The sequence below is a fragment of the Corvus brachyrhynchos genome, unplaced genomic scaffold, assembly GCF_000691975.1.
Source record: "Corvus brachyrhynchos isolate BGI_N302 unplaced genomic scaffold, ASM69197v1 scaffold80, whole genome shotgun sequence".
Classification (NCBI taxonomy): domain Eukaryota; kingdom Metazoa; phylum Chordata; class Aves; order Passeriformes; family Corvidae; genus Corvus; species Corvus brachyrhynchos.
In genome coordinates this window covers 11,737,876-11,753,834 of record NW_008236769.1, presented here as the reverse complement: position 1 = coordinate 11,753,834, position 15,959 = coordinate 11,737,876, and the positions used below count along the sequence as shown (strand labels likewise).

General features: G+C 36.5%; 1 protein-coding gene across 1 annotated transcript in view; it reads right to left on the bottom strand.

Annotated features, from left to right (window-relative positions):
• Positions 1 to 15,959, bottom strand: part of POLN (DNA polymerase nu) — a 103,225-nt gene that overhangs the window by 38,439 nt on the left and 48,827 nt on the right. Inside the window, exons 18-19 of the mRNA XM_008645092.2 lie at positions 15,337 to 15,414; positions 14,798 to 14,912 (exon numbers count right to left, since the gene is read on the bottom strand). Coding sequence (XP_008643314.2) covers positions 14,798 to 14,912; positions 15,337 to 15,414 — 193 coding nt within the window. The remainder of the gene's footprint in view (positions 1 to 14,797; positions 14,913 to 15,336; positions 15,415 to 15,959) is intronic.

Genomic DNA, 15,959 nt, shown 5'->3' with positions numbered 1-15,959 from the left:
ATTCCTGCAGGTTGAGGTGAAGGCTATTTATTCCTTTGAATAACAAAACTAAAGGGGACGTGTGCAGTTTCTCAGAATTGCAGCAGCCATGTTAGAAATCCCCACAGTGGGCTTTCTGCTTTAACCTGTTTCCTTTACAAACTAATTTACGTTTGTGATAATTGATTTGTTTTAATGGGTACTGTGAGAACCTATTGCAAGGTAAAAACTTTATTTTGCCTTTGGACTCATCATGAAGCACCATGATAATCATAAAAAGACATTGTTTTCTGCATACTTGAAAAGAAATTTTTAGCAAGCCATCCAATGCATGCAAATACTCAGTGCTGAAGTGCAGTAGGATGTAACATAGATCTTCAGTGGAGATGCACTTTTCTGAATAAATTTGAACCTGAAAAAGCAAGGTGAATGGGCATAAAGTAGTCTTAGCTGCTGGGCAGTGACACTGAGGCACTGACTCCAGCTTACCCAGCAGTTTCAGTACAGCTGGAGTAAGAGGAAGACTGTTAATGCAATGGTAGAGAAATTGATGCAGGAAAAAAAGCTCAAGAGGAAAAGGAACTTCCTGCAGATTTTTTTGTGGAAACAGCAAATTTCCTGAAGTCCTACAGGAAATAAATATGCAGTTACTAGTTCTAGCATGAAATGTATTTTCCCATTTAGTTACATCCTTCTCATTACTCTCTCTCTAATAGGCTGGGAAAAGTTCAAGTTCATAATCTATATTTTCACCATCTTCAAATCTCCAAATATGCAGTATTTCACCTCCTACATTCCTGTCCTTGCCTGCATACTTGTCTCAGGCTATTTCCACATCTCTGATTTGTTTGTCCTCTAATTTGTTTAGCACTGACTTGCACGTACTTTGACTTATAGTACTTTATTTGACAGACATCTATTAGGTAGAATAAAGAACAGCCCTCAGTGCTGGAAGACACATTCAGGTTGGCAGATCTCACTATCCTGGGATGGAGTCAGCAGAGCTAAACAATCTGGAAAGGTCTGTGAGGGCAGCAAACAGCTTGCAGCCAAAAATTGTAGAATATCTAATAAACAGTGAGAGTAGAGATACACAAAGTCTTCAAAAAGGTAGCTATACTAAGAACTGAGCTGTGTGCCTAAAAGGGAATAGCTGCCTAATTCTGAGAGTAAAAAAAATGGAGCAAAATTTTCTAGCAAACAGTGAAGAAGGATAACATCAAATTATGATTAAGAAACGAAGTGCAGATATGAAACAAAAGGAGGAATATGTAATTTATTACTTTTTCAGAGAAAATACTTTGAATATTATCATAATTTCTCCAAAATCCACTATATATTTTCATATATTATGGTGTCTAAGGGACATCTCAAAGAGTTTCTACTGAACTAAGTCTAAAGTCTTTAATACATATGAACACAAAGTTTCTTTATACCCAAGAAAAATATAGCAATCGTATCTCTAACTTTAAAAAAGTTCAAGTGTAAACTGGAATAACACATTTAATATAGAGTAGAGATCTCAATGGATTAATTTTTACCTGTACAGAATATAAAAAGAACTAACATGAATTTTAGTATACAGAAATGAGCTCACACAGCATCAACACATTAAAAAAAAAAATATTAAAGAGGCCACAGGGCATAATGTATGAGCAATGGCAAAATAAAACTTTGAGAACAGGTAGAAATGGGAGGAAATCAGTCTTAAAAGAAAGAATGCGATAAGACATTCCAGCATTTCTGGGAAATGTTGTGTGGTGACGGAAGCCGACTGTTTATGCACAGGAAAAGGCAGAACAAACTCCTCAAACACAATATGTGGCAGGCATGCATTGCCTTGGTCTGCACTACACTCCAGCCAAGCTAAGCTCAGTCATAATAGTCACAAACTCTTGGCTGCTCTCTTGCATCTGCCAATTAATTCAAGTCCAAACTGTGAATTGTTGATGTGGGAAATGAGATGGAGAGGCACTAAATTCATTTTATATGTGGTCATTAATGCCCAATAAATGAGTAAATGTATGAGTGAATACACATTTGTTCATCTGACAGCTCTTACAGCTTTTTTTATTTTCATCAATGAACTATACAAATCGCTCATTTTCAGTCATCTGTTGCTGCTTAGTAGCAGATGATGGTTTTATATTCTGTAAGTTTGTGCCTGGAACTTTGTGTTGGGATATCAAACAGGTACAGACAATTTATGTAATCAGTAAAATTAGAAAAGCCCAGTTTTACAGCAGTATCACCATTGGGTAGATCATGTAGGAGGTAAGTTCTGAAAGTTCACTTTTTCAGTTCTGCAGACCTTATTATACCTGAGGCAAACAGAATATCTATAACAATGTATGTGAGTATCCTAGACATATGGAAAAAAATTGGCTACCTGTAACCCAGTTCACTCACTGCTAATGCAATGAGCAAGAATAAACAATTTTTTTGAAAGCTGCTATTCCATGACTCCTGGAAGATGCTGACAGGGCTCAGAGATACTTAGCCTCAGATATCTGTAAGGTAATACATGGAAGCGAACTTGGAATTACTTTTGCCTGGCTAATCTCTGTTACAAAATAAAGAAAAAGAAGAGGTTGGGAAACAGTTTCCGTGAAGACACTGTCCTATCAAAATATATCACTACTTTTGCCTTACATCAATCAAGAGCCAGACATAAGATACATACAATTAGCCCATGTAAATCTTTTCATCATACAGAAATGTAAAGTGTATGGTTTCTATGCTTTCTATAACTATGAGGCATTTACACAACTATGTTCAAAACAAAAAGTAGTGAGATTATCTTTTATGTAAGAACATGGAAACAGCAGGATGAAAAATGAAATTTTTTCTAGACTGCCCAGAAAGTGGAAATACAGTTAAGATACTTTTCTAAAAATAGGAAAGAAACTTCTCCACAGAGAAGTTGTGGAGTCCCCATTCCTGCAGGTGTTCACAGCCAGGCCGGATGGACTCTGAGTAACCTAGAGCAACCTGGCCTAGTGAAGGTGTCCCCTGCCCAGGGTAGGGGGTTGGAACTAGATAGTCTTTAAGGTCCCTTCCAACAAAAACCATTCTAGGAGTCTATGAAAAAAAGCACCTACAAAGACTAAAATGCAGACTAACATCTTGCCAGAAGGAAAACAGCAGGTCAACAGTAAGATAAACCTTTCTGATGTAACCTAAGTATACATTAATTTTTTCTTGTATGTTTTTATATATGCCACTTCTAAACACTTCTCATGTCTGATTCAGAGGTTATGTCAAATGCTTGTATTTGCAATTTTATTGTGACCTGGTTTGCATAAGTGAGATAAAAGGTGACAGAATAACACAAAGAAACTCCTCACACCATAGGACACCAGATCCCTCTCATCTCTTCCTCCTTATCTAAAGGACAATACATAGTATTACATTTTATCCCCACCCTGCCGTCAGGAGAGGCAGAGCTGTCTTCCAGTAGCCACTGCACATGCTGGAGGATCTCTGGCAAGGATCTCCCATGTAAATATAGGAGTCAGGTACTTAAGCACAGAGGGGAGAGAGTCACAACACATGGTTCAGGAGTTTAACATTGTGTTGTCAGAGGTTAGTTCAGAGGTTTTTAAAAAAGTTTTTTTTGTGTTCAACTTCTTTGAATGAAAGACTGCAGCTGACAGCTTGATGCCATCCTTCCCAGACTACAGTCAACTCTAAAACATTTTTGTCATTGTGTCTCTTTTCCCTTTGGGTATGCCACCCTAGCAAACTGTGGTTTAATTTATTTTATATCTATTTAGCACCAGGAACATCTTTATAACCCCTATAAAACACTTTTGCAAGAATCCAGAAGCACTTTAGTATTTTAAAACTTCTTCCAGTAGTTAATCATAAAATAATTTATTTTTTCTGAGTAGCCTCTATAATCCACTACATGAAGATTTATTTTATTAGTCGTCAACCTCCTTTTAAAGAGCATGGCATCTAGCTTTTATGTATTTTACAGAAGATGAAGACATGTCTTTGCAGTTTGCTATGAGAATCAAAAGTCTTTTGTTGTTACATTTTAAAGTAGCAGGGAACCAGATAAAGAAATTGCAACAAGGTCACATCATAAATTATAGCTATCATCAGTAACAATTTGCTGAGCAATTAACTTGTGACTAAAGTGATCCATTATCTTTACTAAGATATTTACCTGCATGTTGCTGTTTCAGGTATCAAATACTGAAGAGATAAACTAGATAGCACTTACTTTCAGTGCTCTTCATTAGAAAAAGGCCACTTAAAAGATTTTTCCATAAAAATGCACGATTCTGGACATATGTCAGCTGGAACAGAAAGTCCCTGACATTGACATAGATTCTTGAAAGACCACACCTTACCCTACAACCTTCAACTTGTCTCTCCTTCACTCCTAAAGGGAAAAAGAAAGGCTTTCATCTCACATAACCACAGTCCCTCTTACACAGTGAATTACATGGACTTTATTTGATTGCCAGTCCAAGATACTTATTTCTGAGTCACGAGGGCAATCAAATATTCTTGATTTTAGGGAGACCTTATTTTAGGGTCTCTGGGTCTGTGAGTACAGAAGACAAGGAAGTCAGGGTAACTAGCTCCCAACATCAGGTGCTAGTGTGAGCATTGACTGTGATAGGCACCATCACCAAAAGAACAAATAAATGTTAATGGATTAAGGGGTCTATGCAAACTGAGATGGCATAAAATTTCTCAGAGGCCATCTGTATAAAACAACGTCAGGGATCAAATGCAAATTAATGTCCTTGGAGTTCTTTCTTTACTTATCACAAATACCTTTCAAGCTTTTCTTTAAGAGACTTCAAACAGTCAAGAAGGAACAGCAGCCATTTTGGGAGATGATACAGGCAGCTGCAGCAGAGCATCAAATAATTACACATCTTGGACCCATTAGAAGTCTCATAAAGAAACAGAGGGACCTTCAGAGCAGCCTTTAGATAAATAGCAGAAAAGTGAAACAGAGAGAACAGAGTTCTTAACATATAATCAAAAGATGATGTAATGCCATCTCAGATATTACACAGAACAAAATATGGAGCTATCATACTGTTACAACAATGTACAGTTTGCTCAGGAAAAATAAGCAGGGGAAGAGGGGAGATGTCACGCTACATCAAACTGCATCCGCACAGTAGAGAAAAAAATACGAGACAGACTTTGAAATATCTCAGACAGGCAATCAAAAATGGAAGAAATTAGTCATGCTATATATAAGGGTCTTGAACAAATGAGTTCTGCAGAGAGGGATCAGAACCTTCCTATCCCATCTTTTTCAATTTTCACTAAAAACACCTCTTGCAACTTAAATTTCTACTATGCCTTGGGTCAACACTGAATTAAAGGCAAAAGTAGAAGTGAAGAATGAATTGCCTTGACATTCTTGATTTCATCAAAATTTAGCTTGACACTAGAGTTGAAGTTGAGTTAAATGAAATAAATGGAAATATTTTATTGAGCTCTGGAGTGTACTCACAGAACAGAGCATTTTATCACTCTAGAAGGACATAATGGTTTGGAAATAAGAGTTTCACGCACAAGAAAACCTCTCTATGAAATTAGCAAAGCCAAAAGTTATCAGATACCACAAAACAACTGAGGACTGTCCAGCCTCCTCAGAGTTTGCTTTCTCACTAGTTTCTGTGTGAGTTGTGATGGTGGCAACTGTAAAACTTTAAATTTTTTTTATTCTAGAAGGCTAAGAAAGCATTTAATGTACAAAAATAAAAAGCTTCCAATGTGACATAAAATTAAGCTGTCTGGTTAAACTTCTAGTTAACCCCCTGGTTTATTTAAAGCTTCTAAAAACAAAAGCCATTATGCTTCCTGAAGACTTTGTTCCCTCTGCTTTATTATGTGCCTGTCTAAAGTCACAGCTGCACTTCTACAAGGCACTGTAAACTACAAGGTGAAATTTCCATAGGTTGCCACACAGAGTCTGCCAGAGTGCAAAGTAAGACAAGTGTTAAATTTCTTTAATATCAACTATTGCAAGTGAGATTTCAAAACAGATAGAAATTGTTTTGCTGCAAAAGTAACACTGTTAAAATATTCCACATCAACACCCATGAGGTGTTGAACCTTGAGCTTAAAATGTTTTAAAACTGATTCTGAGAAGGCAAACTGAACATCCTCCCCTTTTACTAGATACAGCAGCTGCAGGAGCTGCAAGTGGCACAGCCTCACTCACAACTATTTTACCAAACAAGTTATCAAATACCAGATTCATAATGAGTAGTACCTGTCCATAGTACCTGTCCCTGAAAATGTGACTTGGTTTGAAAGAGCATGCCTTCCCATTCAAACTGAAATTGTCTCTCTCTTAACTGCATATATGAAACAAATTATTGATTCCACACTTTTTATCAGTATCACTCTAAATAAAGGTTCAAGATGAGAGATATTTTAGATATTGATCAGAAAAGAAACGATATATATACTGCAAAAAATGCTTCTTCCGAATCTATTTCACAAAAGGAAAGTAAGCAGAAGCCTTGAAACTAACTAAAAATTGTAACAGGATTATAAAACCAGCCAAGTAAATGATAATGAAAGAAATGCTACATTAACCCTTAGTGAGTGTCCTAGAAGGCAGCACTGAGCTTAGCACCTCCTGATTTACAGTGAATCAATACAGGCTGAATTATACAGCCAAACTTCAGAGCTGAAGGATCACAACACAGTCATACACTTCTAAACAGAGACTTCAGCAGAGATACTCAGTTACACTTCTTTAAGGGGGCTGCCATGTAACACACAGGGAAACTTTTCTCCACTCTCTTCAAAGGCAGGATTCTAGAATTAATCCTAAATACTCCCTGGTGAAGAGCAGGTGTGATTGTAACTTGTCTTAATACTGAAAAAGTTTCATCATCTTGTATGTGCTCAATGGCATGGAATGTCTTGTTCATTGCAACTCTATAAACAAAGATTTTGCCATTTTGCAATGGATGAAGTGAAATTAATTAACTCAAATCCAATTGACATTAAGTTCATAAAAAGTGGATAAATAAATCCAAGAGACCGCATGTCCTAACTGATTAGAAGTGTATGAGATAGCCTGGATTATCTACAAAATCTTTAGACAAATATGGGGCTCTAAGAACTCTAAACTGGTATAGCTCATTATTTAGACAACGAACAAAACTAAGAAAGCTCCCCTTGGGGGAGAGGGAGCTGTGTAACCCTGTGGCTGCCTCTTGTAGCTGTATGTCTGCTGATGGGGACAGGAGGAGAGCTAAAGCTCTTCCTGTTTCCTTAGTAAAAACCCACCTGGATAAGCATGATTATTTAATCATTCCTTAATCACCTAATAAACACACAGGCAACATCTCTTAATTAATAATGACACTGTTCAACCTTGTTGATAATATTTTTGTTAAATTAATATAGAAGGACAAATATTAATAGCTGTTTAAAAACCATTCAGCTATGGATGTGGTTTTTACTTCTCAGAAATCTATTTATCTCATCCCTGATTAACAGGCCTTTGCTACTGCTATTTGAGTAGGCAGCCTAACTGAATTCCCTATCTGCTATACCATACAGTTGTATGAACTAACCTGAAAAAAATACTATTTTGTGGAGGACTAATCTTTAATCTATTTAATACAAAGAATGTATTTGAAACAAGGTTGTATAAAATGGGTATGGGCAGGTGTATATATATTTAGTCAGCCTACCACCAAGCATTTGTGCATATTTCACCTTATCTTTTTCAAACATACCCAGTTATTTTTTTTTATAATTCAGCCCATGAGGACTAATTTTGATTCATTTCTGGAATATCCAAAATACCTCTGCTTATTTCCTGTATTCTTCAGAATTCAGCAGGGTATCAGCAGATAGAGCTATTGTCAGGAAGTATCCTGAATTGCCAAGAGGCTGGAAAAACAAGAGTCCCTATTTTGACACAGTTCCTACCAGACCAACTGCCAGTGTGCAACAGTTTGGCTCACCTGGCTATCACTGGTTATAATCAGCTTGGTGAATCCCCTGCTTGGCAGGTGGTAGAGAAATAAAATTCCACACTTCCTGTAGGAAGACATTCTGCAGAGAACAAACCAAATCTTTCTTCACCATCGTCTTTCTATTCAAGTATGGCTGAACCTATCTTTTAAAAAAAGGACAACCCAAAAACATAACAAAAAGCCTTTTCTCCTTTAAACATGCTGATTCCAAGTAGTTCTGTGCTTTTCTTCTCTCTAGGCTTTTTCTCAAGTAATTTCCAAAATTAGCATGTCAGTCTCAAACAAAACAGTTCACAACAGATATTACCATGATTCCACATAAACACCAGCTGAGGAAAAATGGACTTTTGTGTTCAGAACATTTTATAAACAGTCTGCAGTTCCCAAGATTATTGGAAATGAAGTGTTCCAAGTTCCTCTGATTCTGGCAAGGATAGTATAAGATAAAGACCCTTCCATGTCTTAAAAGCATCCGCCAACCAAGCCCATGCTATAAAAATGGAAAGAAATGTTTTTCAACATGATTGGTGGTAAAGAATTTATAAATCCCTTGGAATTCCAAGATAATTACACACTTCTTTATTTTAGATATAAACTGCCATTGCTACAAAGACATGAGATATGTCCTCTTATCTGCAGCCATTTTTTTTAACTCTCTGAAAGCCACACAGACTCAGGTGAACAATTATTATATCCAGTACTTACTAGAAGGTAAATTCAATACCTGGAAGAAGCACAGGTATTTATGCTGTTCTCCATCACCACACAAAAGAAAGCACTAATAGCAAGAATATGAGGAAGCAGATGACAGATGAGAGAAAAGGGAGTATTTTGTGGTTTGGACTTTACAAAATTCAGATCTCAATGTGAAACAGGAGCAACTAGACCACTATCAAATTCTCCAGCCTTCTTTCAAATGCTGCCATGAGTGTAAGCATTGCACACAACTACCACAAATTGTCCTTTCATTGGTATAATCAGAGTAAATATCACCCTTAAAGAGTATCCACTAATTACCTTGTTACTTTAATTCACCATCAGTAGTTAACGTGTACAGGTTAAATTACCGTTCAGACCTAGAAATTGATACTTTAAAGAGAATGCCTGTTTTCATACTGGAATGGCATCAGTTATCAGATTATTCAGATTATTATACCTTTTAATACATAACACACATGTATATTGAACAGTATTAGAGCTATTCCTCTACTACATAGTACTACATAAGTATTTTTAATACAGATTATTTAAATATCTCTACTCTCTTATTATTTTAGCTTTTAGAATATAAGGAAAATTCATTGCATACAGGCAAGATTTTTATGTGCTCTCTGATTCATATTCTCTGATTTCCACACTGTAAAAGAATTAGAGTACAAAAGTTAAAATACTAAGCCACAACTGTCTAACAATGCCATCCATAAAGGCATTTTTCTGAGGCACAGACTCACTAGGTATCATTACACTGGATCTACACTGGCCCAACAGACTATCTACAACACAGAATATGTGACAGAAAATACTCAGGTAATTTATCACTGCATGGAAAAGTTTGTGCACAGGGACAATTATCTCTCTGCTCTCACACAAATGAAAATACACAGTTTATAGTAGTAGCAGATTTATGCTTGCAAGTAGATCATACTGTAAGCAACTTACTAAATATCTTTCTTAATTTCTCCCCTTCTCAAATAGCAAATATCATCTAAAGAAAATTTATATTTACCATGAGAAGATAACATTAAATCAATACAAAAAATCCAGAAACATTATTAAATCTCAGAGAAATGATGTGGTCAAGAGAATGTTCTTTGTTTCATATGCTAATATTATCCCTAGAGACTATAAATTACCTGGGTATTCCCTTTCCCAAATTTCTGGATATAGGAGTATTGGATTTTCACTTAAATCCATTTGCAACAAATCTACTTACAGGGTCTTTGCCTCTGAACCTCTTGGTTTATGAGGATATAGTCTACATGTTTTAACATCTTAGTTCATAGTTATAATTTAGAAAGGGCAAAATTGTCTCATAAGTCTGCTAGGCCATTTATGACAGACACATCAGTGTTCTACTTCAGGCTTGAGAACATAAAACATAGGACATAATTTGCAGATATCAGAAATGTCTGTAGCAAACGCTGGATCACAGTGACAACATCTTCAAGCTTAAGTTGACTAAGCCAGTTCAGTGCCATAAATAACAGAGTTGCATTTGTATGGCCAGGCTGCCCTCACAACCCTTGATGGAGGGCACCACTCTGCTCTGCTGGCTGCAGCTGTACTTGTCACTGCTGGGCATCTCCAGTTGTCTGAGACAGATTCTAAAGAAACAGAGGAAAGGACTTACCCAAATATTTTAAGTATGGATTAATGCTCCAGTCATGGGACCCTGAAGCAGTACTATCCCAATTCAAAAAAGCACTCAGGCAGGAAAGCAGGCATATGTTGGATAGGATGAAACCCCATACTATGGTGTGTTTAGGTGGTTAGCTAAATCAAGATACTTTTCCTGGTTTTTGACTCAATCTGGTCAATATGAGCATATACTATGATAGAGGAACAACAACCTACTGAGAAGGGTGACAAAAGAACAGCTTGAAAGAAATTGGTAACCATTACATATCGAATTAAGAAATTCTGCAAAGAAATTGCAGACTACCTAAAAGACTAAACTTATTTTTCAGCACCTATTTTTGAAAGAGATGTTAAGATATGCATATCAACAGCATTTTAAATACAATTATTTGTTTTTCATCTATTGTGTAAAAGCTATAAAAGTGACAGAAAGTTCACACTGAGGTTTGTTGTCATTTGGATGTGTAACAGCAGTTAGGTCTCTTGGCCAGTCAGATAGCTGCCAGGACAGCTCTCGTCACCTTCAGCACTGGGATGATGATTTGGATTTAAAAGGATTATGACTGTCATAGGGCATCAAGACACCTTAACACAAGCTGAACTTGCAGGTAGCTAGAATCCACTGTATCATTAATTTTTAAAAGTTTAGGCAAGCCTTGAAACTTTGCCACGTGTTCAATATGTCATTAACGTAATGCATACTTGGTGTTGTTGTAATAGCAGGTGTTGATCTGTCTTTAAGGCTTTCTCTTTGTAGGACATAACAGAGGAGTCACTTTAAGATAATTTTGGTAATACCTTATGATCATCATCGCAGGGGAACTAAGCACTAAGCATATACAAGTGAACATCAAAATCTCTACAATCTTAGTTTTAGCTGGGGTAACTATGTTAGATGACCAGAAAATATATTGACCATACAAGGCAGAGATGAGCAAGCTGGTCTAGTGGAAGATGTCCTTGTCCATAGCAGGGGGGTGGACTAGATGATCTTTAAAGGCCCCCTCCAACACAAACCATTCTGTGCTTCTGTGGTAGTTAACTGCAGCTTCTGATAGTTTTACCTGAATAGCAATTTCAAGACAGTTCTGCCAAAGAGATACAATACTTAAGAAACTATCTACAGCAAGCAGTGTCTCCAGCAAACAGCTGAACACAGTGCAGAGAAGCACAGGGTGGTGGAGCTGAGTTACTCCTGAAATGAGCTGTCTCAGCAAGCTCACCAGAGCAGCACAAGATCCCAGCCCAACCTGGCCGGGAGCGTTGCCTCTCACTGGGGTCGGTGGCTTGGGTATTGTGTTGCCCATGACTGAATTTTAGCATGGAAGTTCATTCCTCCACTCAGCCCTTTACTACAACATACAGACACAGTCTGGGCTGACACGTACTTATGCATCTCTACCTGCACTGGTGAAGAGTACGAAGATTCCATACGAACAATGCTTAATAGAAACATGGATCCATCCAACAGGGTTCCAAAAGAGATGCATCTCTAATGAACCAGAGACAGGCTGAGTCACAGTACAGAATGCCTAACCAAATTATGAAAGGAAAGCTTTTATACATAAGAGATCTTTATTTAATCAGAAACTCATAGAGTTCACCTCTTTGCAGAAACTGCCCACCCATGTGTATTTCCTGCCAAATGCTATAAAAAGCCTGTGAAAGTTTTTTAAAAGGTTGGATTTCAGACAGAAGGCTTTAGTCTGAAGGGCAGCTAAGGAATGGAGTTACATTTCAGTGGAGAAGCCATGACGTTTAGAAAAACTAAGTGAATAGTTTTGATATAAAACTTGGCTGGACTCTGGAGTGTGGCTCAGATTTCTATGTAATAATGTATTCTTTTCTATTTATGATTTAATATTCATCAGTCTAAGAATTTTTATATACAGAAAACCTCTAAAAGATATCAGCTGACATGCATTCAGAAGCTGAAATGCTACTAGACGCTAACACTAACTTAATTTTTTGTCTTTGGAGAGGGAGTTTCAGAAACAAATCCATTCCTTCCAGATCTCTTAGAGAAAAAACCTTTTTTTGTCAAGGTTTTCCAATTGTACAAAATATGTCAGAAAATATTTACAAATAGTAACAACATGCAACTCCTTCAAACAGAATGAAATATTTGCTATGCCCATTGATGTATCAGTTGCACAGATTTTAAAGGATTAAGACTCAGAGAAAACCAGACAACCAAGAAGAGATAAAAAGTTTCTTGTTTATTTTGCTCTTCTCATAAATCATTCTAATACTAGTGAGTAGAATCAACTACAATAAAGTCAATTGACTAATTGTTGGCCCTAAAGATTTTATTTATCAATAGTGGACTATGAGAGATGAATAAGTATCTGGAATGAGAAAGCATTTGTGAAGCCTGTAATTTTATATCTTCTCTTTGGTGCCAAAGAAATTTAGGACAACATTCAAAAATCCAAGATGAGTTCAGTTGGAACTGACCCAACAGAAGGAATTCAATTCGTCAGAACAAATACAGATGTCTACATTTGAGCTGGCCATCCCAGACCTGCTTTGTTCTCAATGGTGAGAAGTCAACACTTTTAATGTGAAATCGACCTTATTACACAGGGCATATCAGCAGTCAGCCAAATGAATCTCTCCAAGTATGTGACAGATGTCCAAGGTTAGATGAGATCAAGCACGCCCTTCATGTTTCTGTGACTGATAAGTCATCTAATAGATTCAATAGAAATTTTCTTCCAAGCATTAGCTTTCCTGAAGCTTAAGAGAAGAGTCAGCAGAATCATTATGTAATGATTTTGTAGACACACCATGACAATTCTGTCTGATAAAAATATTTGCCTGTAATATTTCATTAAATTTAAAGTTACCGTGTAGCAACTGCAAGAGGTTGACGGCTGCCAAGAGCCGTGAGATTGCTGAATAGAATGGTATTTCTGGAGCCGTGCCCAGAGCTGAGACAAAATTTGACTCATCTTCATGCATACATTTCCAATAAACCATCAAACTAAAATAAGGATTTAACTCCATCATGAGGTTCTGGCGATATCATGTTAGAGCTAAGAATTTATTACAGTATCAAGAGAAGCTTCTAAGAAACTCTAAAAGAAAGGTGATCTTTCCATAGATATATTCAGTGGAATGTTTGTGGTCTTGAGTTTTGTTCTGCCAGAATGCACATGCCTCAAGCACTGGGTCAGGTGTTGGTAGCAGGATAATTATAATGTGAGCTCCATTTTGTTTCTTTGTATGACTTCAGAGCATTAACAAATATGCCCCATTCCTGGACGTGTTCAAGTCCAGGTTGGATGGGGCTTTGAGCAACCTGGTCTAGAGGCAGGTGTTCCAGCCCCTGGCAGGCAGACTGGAACCAGATGGTCTTTAAGGTCCCTTCCAGCCCAAACCATTCCAGGATTCTAAGATTCTGTGAACTATGGAAGTGTGTAGGAAATACCATGTTTGGGAAGACTATGCCTGCAAAAATTTAGAAACTGTAGGATGAGAATTAAGCTCAATCATACGTATTTGTGCTTTCATTTTCAGCTAACAATCTTCCAACTAAAAATGGAGATAAAAAGATAAAAGAGAGAGGGAGACAAAGAAAATAAGAAAATTGCATAATATTTACATGAACTTCAGTCTGTTCAAACAGCTTTATGCTACACCATTTTATTTAATCTTTTTCTGACCTATATGTTGAAACTGCAAGCTTCTTGACATCTATCCTGTCACTTATTGAATGCTCATGCATTTTTGAGACAAGGGAGTCCCAGTCTCAAGTGAGATTTTTAGGCATCACCATAATACAAACAATATAAAATACCTTCAACAGCTAAGTAACTAATATTCCATCTTTTTTTGATAGTTAATCTTTTAATCTGCATACTGAAGAGATCAGTAAATAATTATATAGATATGGAGATTAAAAAATCTACCTTTTATTTTGGTTATTGGGGTACCACTTTTTCTAAGTCCTCCATCAGAATATGGAAGCACTAAACTTTATTAGTTCAAAAGGAATCCCGTAAGCGCTAGTCTCCATTTCTTAAATATATGTGATTTGATTCCAATACTTCTATTGGATAGATAAGTAAATTTCAAAAATGCTTGTTCTTTTACTGAGTAAAGCTGTTCTGCAGTTTTTCAGATGGAAAACCTATCTAACTGCCGCTCAATTTTTAAAAAGAATCGAATAAAAATAATACAAGGAGAGAGTTATCAGCAACCACTGTTCACAATGCAACATTGCACCAGCTTTAGTCACAAGGCTCACACTGGCCTGCTGGATTGCAACATTTTGATACGTGGTAATTAAACACAGTGGAGAAGAAAAGGCTCAGAAAGACAGAAAGGAATTCATGGTGTTAAAATAGTATGAACAGTAGATATAGTAATAAAATACTGTCTTTTGTTATCATTATGCAGTAATACAATAGCTTAGGTTATTCTTACTATTTTGTCTAATTACTATTAAAATATGCAAGATTTTATCTTACCACTGAGAAGCCAGTGTAGAAAAGATATCAGTGATTTCAGGTTCTTGGAACAGTTTCAGAAGTTCTGGTTCAGATGATAAGTCAGCAAGAATCCTTAACTCAATATGGGAAAAGTCTAGAAAACAGTGTTAAAATGCATCTATTGCTCCAAAATAAAAACATACTTGCATTTTAACCAAACTATCACTAATTAAAATGTAAGCCTGCAGTATTCAATCACTTCCTCATGCCCAAAAAAGACAGATGCCTGTAAGAAGCTCATCCTGAAGATATTATATTCCAGCTACGGATCACAAAGTGTCTCATTCCTTCATTATCTTCATGTGTCAATTAATCTTACTAACTCTGTTTCTAGTGACAAGGCTTAAAGATCACCCACTTCCAAAGCATAATAAGGAATACACATCATATAACAATATTAGTTGATACTAAGAGATTTGACAGCCTTGTAAAATATGTCATCCAAAGGAGAGCAAAAAAAGACATGACAGAACTGTGAATATTAATCTGTATGAGAATAATAATACACACTCTCTTACCTGCTGCTAAAAATGTACACCCTTTTTTTGAAACAAACAATGTTCTTGGAGAAATAGTTACTATGTCCTCTTCTTTTCCTAGAGATGTGACAGACATTTAAATCCCAAAGACCAGTTCAAAAATACTGTGTTGCAAACCATAGGAGGTTTTATACCAAACACACATCTAACACCACAGAAATGGCAATATAAGCAATCTAGCAGAGCATCAAGTGCCAGCATCACAATTATTTCACTATATCAGTCATATACAACTTAACCTCTACCATCCTTGCAGTACTGCTTACTTCCTTTCTCAAATCCAAACTCTTCCCTAAACATATGCTATCAAATATATACAACTAACATTATTCACAGATCACTTAATAAAGGATGCATTCATAAAGAAGAGTCTATAAAAAGAAGTAAAAATATGCATTTTTGCATCTTTGAACATGCCACAGCAATGTGTTAATAACCAAATTCTGAGTTACAGGTGGAAGGGGAATATAATATTGAGAACATACAGCTGTCATAGGCATCCAAACTGTAATGACAGAAATCCCCAATAATATCATTTAACACTAATGCAAGGTACTAGAAACCAAGTACATCCAGGGAATATCACTTGACATAGTGTAGGG